The 13,725-nt window shown below is 37.4% G+C and overlaps 1 protein-coding gene across 1 annotated transcript in view; it reads left to right on the forward strand.

The window, feature by feature from the left end:
• The first annotated feature begins 2,044 nt into the window (after window positions 1-2,044).
• The window catches only part of LOC139738714 (cathepsin Z-like), a 29,671-nt gene continuing 17,990 nt past the window's right edge, over window positions 2,045-13,725 (forward strand). Inside the window, exons 1-4 of the mRNA XM_071649351.1 lie at window positions 2,045-2,338; window positions 4,674-4,837; window positions 6,586-6,765; window positions 7,937-8,084. Of these exons, the coding sequence (XP_071505452.1) occupies window positions 2,223-2,338; window positions 4,674-4,837; window positions 6,586-6,765; window positions 7,937-8,084 (608 nt within the window). The 5' untranslated portion in view covers window positions 2,045-2,222. The remainder of the gene's footprint in view (window positions 2,339-4,673; window positions 4,838-6,585; window positions 6,766-7,936; window positions 8,085-13,725) is intronic.

The following is a 13,725-nucleotide window of genomic DNA, read 5'->3' on the forward strand; positions in this document are numbered from 1 at the left end:
GCCAGAAGTAGAATGTCAGAGGTAAGGATGCCAAAGGCAAAATTGTCAGGGGTACAAATGTCAAAAGTGAAAGTGACAGAGTGTCAGAGATAAAAATGTCACACATCAATAACATACTAGGAAGTCAATAATTAAAAATGATAAAGATTGATCTTATTGGAAAAACGTAAATCGTGATAATTTTGGAGTGTATGCTTGTGGAATCATTTGGAAAAGTACAAGTATACTATTATCAAGCATCATTGCGCCTTCTATTCCTCCTTTTAATTTTACACTTTCTTTAATCTTTCTTTCGTTGTTCCAATTCCCCAATCATAAGAATTAAGACATTACTGTAATATATACCGAAAAATCTCTCTTTTTTTCTTACACACGCACACTCACACATGCGCACAACACGTTAATGCATGTGTCTACTATAGTGCAATATATTCTCCTTAAAACACATATCACCTAATCCCGCACTTTTATGCTCTCACGTTGCTTTTTTTTTCCTTCCCCGCTCGCTTCCATTGTTGATTCCATTAAGTTAGCACAAAACAATTGTCAGTGACAAACTGCTAATTCCTGTGTATGTATCTTTTGGTCTTTTTTCCTGAATCTGCCGTCACTATCAAGCACCTGCTGATGGCAGAATCTTTTTTTTTTTCATTCTTTTTATCTCTCAAACTGGAAACAAGAGTACGACTGCCTTCTTTGAATTCTTTTTGTTCGTTCAAATTCTTTAAATGTTATCGTGATTATCATAATGTTGATTCATTATGTTCATGATTGAAAAAGAAAGAGGATGTGCCGAATCAGATACAATTTCTATTATAGTTCAGGAGTGACCAAATTTGGACAAAAGAACAACAACAACAACAACCAACCAACCAACAAACAAACAAACAAACAAACGAACAAACAAACAAACAAACAAACAAACAAACAAACAAACAAACAAACAAACAAACAAACAACGAGTACACTAGTTTTTGTTGGGTACAAAATTTTAACAACAAGTACCTCCCCCGTCCTTTTTTTTTTCTTTACTATAAATTTAAAAACAAGAAAAGCAATGTAAGTTGCTTTACTTGATCGGGTAAGATGTTCCAGACGTCGGGTCTGCACTTTCTACATCAACAAAGTAACAGCAACCCTCCTGTAGACTTGCAGGATACATGTCAAGCCCGACTACGGTTAGCTCGCGGGTGAAAAAAAAAAAAAAAAACATCAACAAACGAACAAACCAAAAACGGTACAAACCAAACAGGCGAAAACAAAAACAAAAACAAACGATTACACATAACACACACACACTCACACACACACACACACACACACACACACACACACACACACACAAATCCACATACACAACTGAATTGACATAACAAGAACTATCACATCGATAGACTAATAGATCAGTTTATAGATTATAGATATAATGGCTTATTTCAATCAAAGATGATTGTCCTTGATGATTGCCCCTGTTGAAATGTAATAATGATTGTTATTTGTAAGGGATTTTTTTTTTCCAAAAAGCCTCCTGTGTACTTTTTATGATCCCACCATTCAAGACCTGTATTCTGAATTTTGTAAATTTCGTTACGCTTTGAGGTGGAAATAAATGAATGAATGAAAGGTGGTCTCGTGCTTATCAGTCCGAAAGCATGATTAGCGCTTTTAGGAGAAAACAGACCTCACGTATGCTCAAACGTTAAAAATGATATGTAGGTCTATCTATTTATACACATAATGATTTGACTCAATCGTAATGACAAGAAGGAAATGGAAAGGTGCATGGTTTTAAATAGAGAAAAATCATATCACTTCCTGCTATTGTTTTGTTAGTTTATACTTAAACTTGACCTTGCTGGACTTTGACCACGTGATCATCATCATAACCAGAATAGTAACGCGCTGTGTGTATATATAAGGAAGACTCATCAGTGTTGTCATTGGTCACATGATACCGGGTATACCTCTGAAAACACAACCCCATAGCTGAGCTTCAGTGCTAGCCAATAACCTCGTGACTTCGTGTGAAGTGGGTCGAGAGAGCCAGCTTCGAAGAAAGCTGCTTCGCGACATTATAAGAGTTTGAGGAAGCGGCTGCGGCTTTTACATTTCTCCTTTCAAACACAGTTGATGATACATCAAAGCATCGTTGTCTGAGCTGTCGATTACAATCACTTTGCAAGAGTGTCTTGTCAGCCGATCGACGGACCGATCATTTCAAGATGAGGTCTTCAAAGTTGCTAATCGCTGTCAGTCTTCTGTGCCTCCTGACCGTCTGCTACGCCAAGGGCCCAGCATGCTTCTTTCCCGAGAAAGCGCGGGCTGTGAAGCCAGTAAGGTGAGGATTGCATGTTTGTCTGGTTCGTTTTTGCTGTATCATGAAATTCTGATTGGATATTAAATCTAGTATCAAAGTGATATACAACAAATTTGTTGAGCTCAAACTGCCGACGGTTCAGCGATCTAAACTTAGAATATGCCTTCATAATCCCATTTTGCTTGTTTGCTTGAATGATCAAAGTGTCAGTCACCATTTAGAACAGAGACAAGGGCATATCTCCAATAAAGAGAGCGCCATTGGTAGGAGTAAAGGATTCATTAACTCTTCGAGCACATAAATTATTTTCTACGAGGAGATGGCTTGTGTTTCGTACTTGCAAATAATCACTGAGACTTTATAATCTCGATCAGTTACCCAATCAACGCGGCAATTAAAGTCAAACATCTTTGTCGTACACAGAATAGTAAAAAACAAAACAAAACAAAAAAAAAACCCAAAACAAAAATCAGTTCGGTCTTCGTCTAGTGTATCATGACTCGGGAATAACATAGCATTATAAAACTCAATGATTAAAACGTGATCTTTTAGTATGAGAATGAAAGTTTCATATGTGTTCTTCGTGAATTGTTATCAAGTTATTAAACAAATTGACTGACATCGTGATATACAATAAGCACCTTGGAGAAAGGAGAATTGATAATGCTTCGTACAGAATGTAAAGAATGTGAGGAAAACTGGGAGTGGATTTGTAACAGAATACCGACATGTGAGAGAGAGAGAGAGAGAGAGAGAGAGAAAGAGAGGGGGGGGGGGGGAAATCGACAGATATAGCGCGATCACAAATGCCACATCCAGCAAATTTCATTTCTTTTGTTTTCTTATTTTCTTGCGCGATTGCAGCCATTTTGTCGCCTTCAAAGTACTTCCCCATCGCTCAAAATGTAATGAAATTTCGCTTCCCCGAATGATCATAATCATCGTAGGAGCAGGCAAGCGATGACGAAGGGAGAGTATATATAATATGAACACGCTGATGAGGTAGATCCAAGTTTGGGCCATCTGGACTTGATTACACCATTCCCGCGGATTAAGGTGACACTTGTGTACGACTGTGTCACGTGATCGGGCCGATGAACATCTTAATATCCGCCCCGTCATGCAACCTTTACAAGGCAGATGTGTCGGTCTTCTCTACACATTACCTTGCCAAGCTGACCTCCACACATTCCCTCTCGCTACACAATAAACGCGTCTGATATATATATAGACATGATTACTGAAATTCAAGTGTTACACTATTATGAGACAAATGTAATTATTGCATGCTGCCATTTAGATTCTGGTATTGTATCAGGAAGTGTTGAATAGCCAGTATGAGCTGAAAGTGAAACAAGGCTTTATGTAAATCATTTAACACCGTCAAGTATGGATTACATCATACTTATAATCAATTATGTTTATGATAGCTCGAGTCACGGTTTATTCCAAAAATGTGTGTATTATATTTTCCTGCACCTAAAAAAAATGTTCACGAGATGTATTACTGCAGTTAATGATTGATCTGAACGAGAAAAATCAGGAACGTGTTCAATAACATTCGTATACATATACACAGACATACACGCACGCACACACACACACACACACACACACGCGCAAGCACCCACAAGTAAATCATGCATACATATATATATATAACACAGTGCTTATATAGCGCATATCACTACCGTGGTGTATCTATGCGCTTTAAAGGAGAGGGATGAAAGTAGAAAGAAGAAATGCAGTGTACAATATGTGTACCATAAATGCATAACCAAACTCATTCATAATACTTTTTGAACAGAAATGTCTTGAGAGCAGTTTTAAACTTTAACACTGTGGGAGCTTTTTTTATATAACACGGAACAGCGTTCCACAGTGTGGGAGCAGCATGGGCAAAAGATCGCTCACCATAAAACTTTGTTGTGATAATAAGACATTGGAGGAAATTTTTCTGAGTTGATCTTAAATTACGAGAGGGAGCGTACCTGACCAAGAACTTACTGAGATATTCTGGTGCCATTGAATGGCGGCACTGATAAGTAACAGTATATATTCGGGAAATAAATCAAAGGTGCTCGATGCATGAGCATACCGCTGTGGTTCCATATCAAATCATTTGTAGCGGGGAATGGAAATCAAATTTTGTGAAACTACAGTTAAACATGCACATAAAATATACCTATATAATCTACATTTATGCATTTACAAATGTGTATGTGTAAATATGAATATACTTTAATTTATGTAAGTTTATTCGGATGATCATGTTGAACAAAGAAAATGAGCGTCTGTGTACCGAAGTAATGATGTTAATGAAGATTTCACCGTGTCTGAATTTCGTCATTCGCAGGACGTACCCGCGTCCGGCCGAGTCCGTTAAGGTCAGCGACCTGCCGTCTAGCTGGGACTGGCGCAACGTGAGCGGGAAGAGTTACGTGAGCCAGACCCGGAACCAGCATATCCCACAGTACTGCGGCTCCTGTTGGGCTATGGGATCTACCAGCGCCATTGCAGGTGAGCCAACCATCGAACACCAATCCCTGTGCATGGGAGTCCAGGGAGGTTGATTCGTGCTATGGACCAGTTTGTCGTTCGAGTAGCGTAGATTGTTCTTTCTGTGTGTTCTCCCTTCTCCGTCCCAGAAAAGACATCTGCACCTCCCTAAAGAGAATGTAAACTATGGTGCATAAAGAAAGAACGGCCTTTCTTCTGAAAAGAATGAAGTCGAAAATAAAAGGGGTAAACGGAGGACGGACAAAGCAAAATGAAGAGGCGACATTTATAGCTGAAAACCCCCTTTTTAATCAAACCTCTGGTATGACGAACTAGTTTTTCATCTTCATTTTTAGTTTCATCATGGATGTCTAAGCAGAATTTCCCAGCGATATACACTCAGCAAACAAAGAAAGTAAACACTTTTTTCAAGATTATATTTCTCATATAAAATTTGGCTAAAAGTTAATGTATTATATACCATATTAAAGATAATTTAATTGGCTATCAACCCGGTGAGTCAACAAAATGGAAAACTTTACGCATGAGTGAACACCTTTGTTTTTCTCTTCCCGGGCACAAAAGTAAAAATTGCAAAACTGAGCAAGTTGTCATTCATGCGTAGGCGCCCTTCCATATAACAGTAAGAACAAACAACAAATTTCGCGCAAAAAGAAACATGAATTAAGTTGCAAAAATGATCCTATGATCTCTATAATATCTTTAAAGCCCCAAAGATCAATGAAGGCTAAAAATAATAAAGGAAAATGAAGAATCTTCCGTCAAAACGTAATTCTAATGAAATAAGAGAAGAAGCAATAATTAACAATTGAAAATTTTAGTTGTTTCTTTTTTCAAATTAGAAAATTGTCAATAATGCTTAGTTCTTAAATCTATTTCATGAATTTAAAAAAAATAAAATAAAATAATGAAATGAAACAATTCTGGTCATTTAATCATGTGTTTGTATATTACTCCCTACGTTATTTGAAGTTTGAGTTGATGGAAAATTCTTATTTTACCCCTTTAGTTTCCCACTTTGTTTTGTTGGAGGTTATAAAGACATAAAGAGAACGAAAACTTATTTTTGCTATTTCATTCATGTTTCTCATTGTGTTAAACTGGTCTTTTGTTGTCATTGTTATCGTGAAGGGCATTTGCAAATGAAAGAGAACATGTCAAGTTTTGCAATTTTTACTTTTGTGCTTTGGAGAACAAAAACGAATGTGTTCACTGAAGCGTAAAATTCCCTTTTTGTATTAACCTACTAGTTTGATAGCCAATTGAATTACCTTTAATATGGTATATGATACATTGATTTTCATCAAAATCTTCTATGAAAATATAAAAAATCGAAAAAATTTTTACTTTCTTTTTTTGCTGAGTGTATTTGTGTTCGTTCTGCATGGAAAAGTTCATGACTAGTACTGACCAGACGTCGTAGATTTCCTTGAGCTGGGTCAGTTTTGAAGGCTTAGAAGGAGGAAGGGAAAAAGAGGAAATGTTGAGATGCTAGAAAATAAACATTGCACTGTAGAGTCCTGTCAAGCTCTTTAACCACCACTTACCTCTTTGGTATGGAAAGTTGTTATCATTATCATCGTTGTCATACAGCACTAGCTGTCATCAATAGCAGCAACAACAGTCAGTTGTAGGATCAGCATCTTCCCTGTTATCTTTAGACGAGAGATTAACTATTAATGATCTTCAAGGTTTTAAAAACTGCACTATTAACTAAGACTATTGGTCATTACGGATCCTCAAAACAGATCGCATCAACATCAAACGAAATGGAAGCTGGCCCTCTGCCTATCTCTCGGTCCAGCACGTCATCGACTGCGGAAAAGCCGGCAGCTGTCAAGGCGGCTTCGACACGGGCGTTTACCAGTACGCCCACGACCACGGCATCCCCGACGAGACGTGCAACAATTACCAGGCCAAGAACCAAGGTAGGTTCTGATGAAGTCGGTTGTCAGGCCATACCACATGAGGTGTCGAAATGGTCCTGAGGAGTACTCCTCTTCTAACCCCACCCCGACTTATCCGAGGAGGTTTTGCAAACGCCTCGTACTGTCGCTAGCACCTTCGGTAATGAGCGAAAGCCAAAGTTTGTCTCTCTCTCTCTGAAGATTGTTTGGTGCTTAGTGGTTTGATTCTTCTGGCGTGATGACCCTCAGTCTGTTTGCTCAAATTGCAAACACCAGGTATCTGTTAAAGGCTAGATTCCACACTGGCAAATGGTATTGTCCATTCCAGGCCAGTAATGGCGGAATGAGTGGAAATGGGAAATGAGAACCACTTATTAAGATTGGTGGATGAGGGTGGTGTCCTTTATAGAATCTATCCCATCTGGTGAGTAGACATGCTTTATTGCAAACCCAGAACGACTAAACTAACATCTGTCATGTGTATCATATCATATATTCTGTAAAACAGCTTTCTCGAGACTTAGATCTTACATTTCGACTTAATACATTTTCGGACCCGAGAAGTTGAGAAGACGGGATCTCATGACTATGTCGCCTTCTCAAAACCATGAAAGTTGGAAATCATTATATCATCATCATGGTGGCGCCTCTTAAAGCATCCGCACTACTTTTTTTTTAAAGAACCTCTGAATGGATATCAATCATAAACGCAAAACTTGTCCATTCGAGATTGAAATCGGACTCATTAGATTGCTTGGATGACAGACATTCAATTTCCCCTACTATTGTGTGTCACGGTGTTGATATTACTTGAAATGCATTTCCGTAGATCTCATTAATTACAGGTGTGAGATCCGAATGTATATGCCCCAGTCTGCATTTGTGGAGGGTTTTTTTTTTGTCTGGCTTGATCTCTTTCTGTGTAACTTCCTGGAAGCTCTGTCGTTTATAGACATTTGTGTTTCTTTTCGATAGATCCAATTCACATAATCATCACACTCTACGTCCCTATAATACGTCGATGTCTTTTCAGTTTCCCCTTTTTCCCCTTAACTATTTTATGTTAGTTATGCATATTAGTATTATCAACTTATTGTATATTACACACAGTCCAACTTGTAGGCTTAAATTTGTAAAATATTTACTAATTCATTTCTCATTTTCGATATTTGTCGTGTTTTTGTCGCTGTAGAGTGTGACACTTTCAATCAGTGCGGAACTTGTTCGCCCAGTGCGTGCTACCAGCTTTCCAACTACACGCTGTACAAGGTGGACGATTTCGGCAGCATAAGTGGGCGAGACGACATGATGGCCGAGGTCTACAAGTCTGGTCCAATCAGGTGACGTCTTGTATGCTTTACAATCTTTCTGTGATTATCAATGTTCATGATCTAAGCAGAATATGTGACAATGTTTCAACCTTGATTTCTATGAACAATCCTATACGAATGTAATGTTAACTTTCCAAACAACGTTACCCTCCCCCACACAATACACACTAACACATTTGCTGAATTGTCTCACTCCTTGAATGATAACATAAACAGTGTTGTAGCCGGGGTTTTGTCCACATTCGTTATGGATAATGATTGTCAAGCAGCTTCCCATGCACAGAGATCTATGTTTAATATAACTGCTAGTAGTAAACTAGAAAAGATAGGTATGCATTCAAATAATATTTCCTCGTAATATTCATTATACTTTAGATGCTTCAACTCTTACAATTATTACGACTTGTAATTATAAAGCTTTATACATGTATTATTTTTGTTTGTTTGTGACGACATAAAAGAAGTGTTGTCCTATACTTCACTTACTGGCGTCGTCCGAACCTTATTCAGCCCGACTGTTTGTCCGCATGACATGTTACAACAATAAAGTACCTATCATAAGACTAGCTGATATCTACTTAAGCACTTTAATGGGTAGTTATCAAAGACAATGGAAATCGATTCTTCATAAAGAATTGATTTCCATTGTCTTTGATAACTACCCATTAAAGATTTTGATGGGAGAGCACATCACTCTCTCACACACATATACACATACACACACACACACACACACATAATAGACATGTATAATATCGAAGAATTTTTAAACTTCTATGATTTATTAAATTGAATTTAATTTATTTTCATTTTTCGATTAAAGCAAAATTATAGACATCATTTTCGGTAACAGAAAATAAGGTGCGTAAAACTAGGTAAGATGAAAAGAGTGCGCAATAATTGTAGAACCTTATACCTTACGATAATTATACATTGTTATAAAATTCGATAATTATACATTGTCATTTATAATCCCGTCTTGTTTGTTTGTTTTATTTCCGTCATAAACATACATACAGATATAAAAGACAACATAAAAAGGTACAAGGAAAATGATACATCATGCATAAAATGAAACATACATACATACAGCAAATGAATAGTGTGATACATCATCGATATACAAAAAGAATAGAATGTAGGATTAAAGAAAGATAGCGGCTGGATAGCCCATAATAGCTGCACTTTTCTGGTGCCGCTGGTCTTCCATGGGGACCAGTTATAAAGAGGTATGGAAAAGAAAGAAAAGAGAGTAGAAGATTACATGTAGGTTTTCTCATCCATTTTCGCATTTTTTTCATTCAATTTCAAAGATTTGTTATTCAATTTCGTCCCGAGAAGCTCGTGGAACACAAATCCTAACTTCAATTTCGTCAATTGTCATTGTAATTCGTTTTTCCTTAAACGTTTTCGAAGACATATATCGCATTCAAAATCGTCTATTGTCATTCAAATTCATCCCTCCCGCTGACGGATCGCTGAATGTGAAGATCAAATTCGTTTTTGTTCACACAGTTTCATGAATTTTTCATTCAAATTAGCAAGATGTCGTCGAATCTTTATTTTGATGGTGAACCAACTTTAAGCCGACATATTTTACTTTCTCTCGTAAATTGTACCGTTAAACATTCTTTGACATTAAACAGACTACAATTCTACACTTAAAATGTTGTTTTTAATCATGTTTGCCTAGAAATCGTTTGTCAGTGTTTTCGTATGCGAGACGGTACGTCTGTTTGTATCAGTGTGTACTCGGATTGCTTGTGTATGTGTCTGTATCTGCGGTTTTGTGTGTGTGTGTGTGTGTGTGTGTGTTGGGGGGGGGGGCACTTGTGTGTATGTTAACTCCTGAATGTAAAATGATAACGGTTACAGAAAAAAAAATACATGAATGACTGGGAAATCACACCGGATAGAGATATGAGACGAATATGAATGAAAATTTAACGAAAATGATTGACAAAAGACGAAATCGATCCTGCTGTTTTGAGTGATGCGAATGAGACTGACGAATTTGAACTGTAAATGACGAAAATGTATGCCAAATGACTAAATTGAATGGACTTTATTTGAAAATGAAGGACGAAAGATGAATTTGAAAGTATAGGTAAGATTGGCCTATTCCCGACATCCCGCGACGATATTGAAGTAAAAATTTGTGAAATTGAATGAAAAAAGTTTGAAAATGAATGGGAAAACCTATACATAATGTGAAGGAAACCCCCTCAATCTTTGACTAAATTCATTTTTTTTAATCCCCCCCCCCCCCCGATTCATTTCTTAATTCTAAAGCATTAAGGGATATAAAGTGCGATCTGAGTGTACACACACACACGGTACGACGGAGGGTCAAGGTGACCTTGTTTTCCCTGTAATGTTACTACATAGTGTACAGTGTATACATAACCATGTATTGTATATGTACGGTGTGCGAAGACGGTACTTCACCCCATAAAAGTGACCCAATTTTCCTTAATTTCGAGTGACAGACTGCAATCTGGGGGGCGTTTCATCAACGAGTTCGTCGGAGTTTTCACCGACGAATTTGCTATCAGCCAATCAGACCAAGGATTTCATTAGCTTTTAACAGTTGTCAGTGTAAATCCTTGCGTCTGATTGGCTGATAGCAAATTCGTCGGTGAAAACCCCCGACGAACTCGTTGATGAAACGCCCCCCAGTTTTTGAACTGATAGATTATACAGAGGCCCGTTGTTTAAAGATGAGAAAAGAGTACAGTCTTTCACGAGAAGACGAGAATTCATGTGATGTTCATGTGACAGCCATACAGATAATTCCATATGTGGGACTGGTATTTACGCAGTATAACGATCGAGAGTTACGCCAAATGTAAAATCCATATTCATGAGTGTTATAATAAATTGAATGGGTTGAAGTTGTTTCTCACAACAATTATGATTATTAAGCAAGATATTTCCAGGATAAATACTAGTTTTTGTTATTTCAACACCAGATTCCCCATGGTAGATTTGAATCTCCCGCAGTACAAGTACGATGCGTGCGCAATTTGTTCCCCATAAATATTAATTAGTTCGCGAGTGTCGTATTACATAACATTGCACCAATGGTAATTTCGGATCGGCCCGAGGGTATATAAAGGGGTCGCCTGAACGAGAAAATTTGTCTTGTCGAGAGATAAGGCGTAGAACAGTTAGAAGAGAAAGAAGAAGAAAACAGACTACAGTCTCTAAACAGATTTAAACAGTTGAATTGTTTTCCCATTTCTCCCTACAGTTAGCGAATCCCCTTTCAACGTGAGTAGAAATGTCCTCATATATTTTGCTGTTAGGATTATTGTCAGTGCATATAATTATACAGATAAGATATAAGATAACAAGTATTTGATTTTGCAGTCAGAACTATGACAAGAAACTCTGTTAAATCTTTCATGGAATATTTTGATTGAGTGATGAAGAGATAGAATTTGTGGAATATTTTGTTGTCTATTCTGTGTATTTTGCAAAGTGGATACGTGACAGTACGTAAAATATAGCAAGTCAACAGAAATGATTAAGTCATGAGAAGTCTCGTATTTTGGTACATTTATACATTTATTGGGAATTCTCTCTTCTTTTCTTTTGTAGGGCTTTACACCAAACATTTCTGAGATCGCAAATTAAATAGCCATGATGGTTACTTACGTGCTGCGTTCAGCAGTGACGTAGTTGGTACGTTAGGTCAAGCGTACATCCCGTTGCATTATGCAACAAATGAATCAAATATGTTATTGTTGTCTAATTATTAAATGTACACACTGTTGCTTTATGCAACAACTAGAAATGTAAATGAGAATTTAGTGAACACCGTACGTTGCTTATGCCACAAAACAGAGATATGTTATAAACAGATGCAGCAACCAGATATATGTCAATGCTAATATGTTATGTGATAGAATTCTAGAGAAGATATTCTCCAGTGTCGGTATAAATTGTAGAAATTCCAGTCATGAGCGATTATATCAGTGACGGATACATTGATGATGATATCTTACAGAAATATGTGAGGTTGTCCGTTGCTACGTGATTGAGGTAGTTGGAGTTAGTTGTTAGTTGTTCTTGTTTTTCATATAGAATTCTAGTTGGTGTTCAGTTATTAAAATTCTTTTGGAGGGTAGTAGAAACAATAACAAGAAAATGCTTGTAGAGCTTAATGGTAAGTTATGTCATGTCTGATGAAGGTCAGTCATTGAGTACCGTATGTCAGGAGTCATGATATAAAATGGAATAATAATGGTTGGGGTTAGGAATAAGAAGTATTGTCGTTATGTATTTGCTGTTGCTTACTTGACAAGCTCAGACAGTGAGGGCCGAGGCCACAAGTTAGTATACGAACTGTGATTGCCTAGAGGAAAGCTTTTTATGTTGTTAGCCTGAATAATTGTCTATATAGGGGATGAGTTCCTGAGGCTGTATAGATAATTTTGGAGTTGAAGGTGTACCAGTTATTAGCTAGGCTCGCACCGACATAGTGAGTGGGGTCAGAAGCTAGGAGTGGTTATTTGGTTTTATTGCTCGGAGAAGAGGGGGAACGTGGATCTGGAATTTGGTATAAGGCAGAACGTGATGTGTGGGGTTACAATTTTATTAGGTTGGATACTTTATTGGCTGGGATGTGATGGTTTATGTAACATGGGTTACAGAGGATAACGCATAAAGTCAAGCTAGTTACGCCAGATAAGAACCAATGATCCTGGAATCATTGTGGAGCGTAGTTTGTCGGTTTAAGAGCATGAACAATTACATCGACCCAATACAACTCTTCAGAGTATAAATGTAGTTTTTATTGATAGGGAAATATCTAGTATTATTATTTCAGGTGTGGGGATAAAATGACTGAAAGTATAGGAAGTGTATGGAAGATTTAACTTATAACAGATAGGGTTATAGAGAATATAAGGTATCCTGTAGTTATTATAAGGTGTACGCTGACATGGCTCTCATATTCTTGACATGGCTCTTATATTCTCGACATGGCTCTATCTCAAAATGTATATTGTGTAAAATGAATTCATTATTGATGATTGTTTATTGGAGGATGTTGAGATTGCCTCCGGAATTAAAGTTCCGTTGAACTTTACCCAAATTCTCAGACAATGATTTATTTCCCTTGTCCGATACACACGTGAATGTGAAGTTGTTGAGTTTGTGATGTGATGTGAAGTGCTTGTAAAGTCAAGTTTTAATAGATATGATATCTGTGTGTCTACAGTAGTAAGGAGTTGTTGGCAGAATGAATGGTGATGTAGAATGGTGCAGATTAGTATGGTACAGGAAATTAGTTGTTGGTTATAAACATGCAAGAAACCAAACCACCCTCGTAGACTTCGAGAAAACGAACAGTCATCGATTGAACAACTCGTGCTACATCTACATAACAATTCAACATCTACAGTTGATAGTTACCTAATTATGTAGAAACGCTACTAGGAGACCTATCGTTTGTAGGAAGATGTATGGATGTACAGTGATAAGAGAGTGAGGTCGTGTTTGTCATGTGTGCATTGAAATGTGGATTCCGTGTTAGTACACTGTTCTAGATCTTGAGCCTGCGTCAAAGGACAACTTGTATGACGTGAGTGCAATGTATGATGTAGACTCTACGTGCAGTGCAGTGTCAGTGAGTGATTGACGA

This window comes from Diadema antillarum, unplaced genomic scaffold, assembly GCF_040938485.1.
Source record: "Diadema antillarum isolate AM-2024a unplaced genomic scaffold, OU_Dant_1.0 seq00000765_RagTag, whole genome shotgun sequence".
Classification (NCBI taxonomy): Eukaryota; Metazoa; Echinodermata; class Echinoidea; order Diadematoida; family Diadematidae; genus Diadema; species Diadema antillarum.